This window comes from Protobothrops mucrosquamatus, unplaced genomic scaffold (assembly GCF_001527695.2).
Source record: "Protobothrops mucrosquamatus isolate PMUCROS unplaced genomic scaffold, P.Mucros_1.0 scaffold237, whole genome shotgun sequence".
NCBI lineage: Eukaryota > Metazoa > Chordata > Lepidosauria > Squamata > Viperidae > Protobothrops > Protobothrops mucrosquamatus.
In genome coordinates this window covers 863,923-866,868 of record NW_015386587.1, presented here as the reverse complement: position 1 = coordinate 866,868, position 2,946 = coordinate 863,923, and the positions used below count along the sequence as shown (strand labels likewise).

Below are 2,946 nucleotides of genomic sequence, written 5' to 3'. Positions count from 1 at the left end.
CCTTCCCTTCATCGTATGACAGAATCCAGAAAAGGCAGAAATGGGGTTTTCCATAGTTGATAACTAGAGATGAAATATAATTGGATTCTGACACCATCATAACTTTGAATAGTCATTAAACCACCGGTCATAAGTCAAGGACTACCTGTAACTATATATGAAACTGGTTTTCAAGTGAAGAATAAAAATTTATAAATAGCAGCATTGGCTTCAAAGTAGGTATGGTGTTTAAGTGGGTGCACGATATAAAAGCAGACAATACTATGGTTTAGTATAATCTGTATGTGCACCTTTTGTCTGATTCCTTTTCTGTAAAAAAAAAAAAAAGATTGGTGCCATGAACAAGTTGATGGAGCTTGTCTTCTGACAAACTTTTCATGCGAGTGAAATGTTTGCAAATCTCTTTGCTTGCAAAGAGAAGCTTAAGAATAATAAATCTATTCTGCCTGCTTTTCCTTGCAGCCTAAAAGATGTAGCTTTAGCCAAACTGGGGGATTTTGGAGTCCACATGAAAATGATTGCAGCTCCTATCAACCCGTCAGACATCAATATGATTCAAGGTATCATTGACATAATGCACATTGTTTAATTTTTGCTTCCCATATTCTTCCTTTATGTGGTCCTGTCAAGTGAAAATTAAGCCTCTATATGGTCCACATTTAATAGTATTCCCAGTGAGATAGTACACAGGATTGACAGAGTTAGCTTGCCTACAGCTGCTGCTATCTTCATCAGTTCAGCTTAGGCTATATTACTGTGCAATCTCTGGAAACATTCCTAAGAGTCATTAATTAAGTTTCTATATTTGGAAGTTGCCACATGCAGAGTGTCTCTAAAATAATGATGGCAACCTAAATAGCAAAGTAATATAATAATATACATGCTATCTATAATAAGTGGTATTATCTGCATCAACTTGGAAATGGCTATTATACCAAAGATTAAAGAAAAGATAAGAGAATTATTTCTTGTTTGTGGGAATACAGCTGTCTATCGATCCTGCAGGATCTTTGCTAACCAGTCACCAGACCTAATTGGCTAAGAAAATTAGGAACCCTAGGGAAAAATTTCAGCCACTCCAGATTACCTTGAGCTATAATACGATTTACTTGATTTAGATTTTTCATATGTGAACTGTTATATTTTTTTTAACTATAGTTTATAGCTTAGGGTTACAATTCAATTGTGTTTTAACAAGTAAAATTATCTAAAGCTTAGCTTAATGGGATTAATTAACTAAGTTAAAGAACATTTACTCCATTAAAAATCCCCAAATCCTCTTCCAAGATCGAAAACCTGCCCATTTAAGAATGCAGCTTCAGTGTGGCCAAAGAGGTTGTGGACCCATGGCTTAAAGCGATAAGTGAACCAATTCAGTATTATTACATTGTTGAAATCTACCTTGAAAAACTTTATGACTGTATATGTTATGTGTTATTGGAATTTGCTACAGAATAAGAAAATAATGTACATGCCAAAGCAAGTTTGAATTAATTAATTCATATCCCAAAATTGTTCCTGTTGTCTTGCAGGATCCTATGCCATTCTTGCTGACTTACCTGCAGTTGGAGGGAACGAAGGAGTTGGGCAAGTGATGGACACAGGAAATTCTGTGACAACTTTGAAACCAGGAGACTGGGTGATTCCAGCTGATGCGGGACTTGGTGAATTTTTAACTTTTTGGAGAAGGAATTGAAGCAAAACACGTGTTTCCCTTTTGTCTAGTCCCTCTGCTGAATCTTAAATCTTTGACTACAAATTGTCATGGCCAGATTATCACAAAAGGCGAAGTCAAAGCTGAGGAAACCATTTTGTAGCATAGCCCAATGTGTGAAGCATGGTGGCTGTTTGGAAACCGGACTTTATAACTTAGTATGTTGTACTAACCCAATCTTTTCAATGATTTATCTGTCGAGTGTTTCTTGACAATATTTTAGGGTCTCTTCTGAGAGCTGAGAACTTCCAAATTGTGATTAACTGTTCCACAACTGGAATCATGTCTTTTTTTAATCTCTTACAAAAGGAACTTGGCGAACAGAAGCAGTATTTGATGAGAAAATTCTGCTGAAAATCCCCCCAGATATTCCATTGACTTGTGCTGCCACACTGGGTGTTAACCCCTGCACAGCTTATCGGATGTTGTGTGATTTTGAGACTTTGGATCCAGGTAAGTATGTAAGTGTGTGTGTATACGTATGTAGAATTTGTATGATGGCCCAACTTGAAAATTGTAGCTTTGGGCACCATATAGGGAAACATACAAAAACCCCACAAGGTAAACAATCCCAATTAAAATCCAGTAAATATTAATAGAGGACCTGGACAGACTTGAACACTGGGCGCTATCTAACAAAATGAAATTCAATGGTGAAAAAAGTAAGGTTCTACATTTAGGCAAGAAAAACCAAATGTACAGGTATAGTATAGGTGGTACCTTGCTCAATAGTAGTAACTGTGAGAGGAATCTTGGAGTCCTAGTGGACAATCACTTAAGTATGAGCCAGCCGTGTGCTGCAGCTGCCAAAAAAAGCCAACACAGTGCTGGGCTGCATTAACAGAGGGATAGAATCAAGATCACGTGAAGTATTAATACCAGTTTACAATGCCTTAGTAAGGCCACACTTGGAATACTGCATCCAGTTTTGGTTACCACGCTGTAAAAAAGATGTTGAGACTCTAGAAAGAGTACAGAGAAGAGCAACAAAGATGATTAGGGGACTGGAGGCTAAAACATATAAGGAACGGTTGCTGGAATTGGGTATGTCTAGTTTAACAAACAGAAGGACGAGGGGGACATGATAGCAGTGTTCCAGTATGTCAGGGGCTGTCACAAAGAAGAGGGAGTCAAGCTATTCTCCAAGGCGCCTGAAGGCAGGACGAGAAGCAACGGATGGAAACTGATCAAGGAGAGAAGCAACTTAGAACTAAGGAAAAACTTCCTGACAG

The 2,946-nt window shown here is 37.8% G+C and overlaps 1 protein-coding gene across 1 annotated transcript in view; it reads left to right on the top strand.

The window, feature by feature from the left end:
• The first annotated feature begins 468 nt into the window (after positions 1 to 468).
• MECR (mitochondrial trans-2-enoyl-CoA reductase) overlaps positions 469 to 2,946 on the top strand; it is a 10,547-nt gene continuing 8,069 nt past the window's right edge. Inside the window, exons 1-3 of the mRNA XM_015814330.1 lie at positions 469 to 560; positions 1,533 to 1,664; positions 2,024 to 2,275. Coding sequence (XP_015669816.1) covers positions 509 to 560; positions 1,533 to 1,664; positions 2,024 to 2,275 — 436 coding nt within the window. The 5' untranslated portion in view covers positions 469 to 508. The remainder of the gene's footprint in view (positions 561 to 1,532; positions 1,665 to 2,023; positions 2,276 to 2,946) is intronic.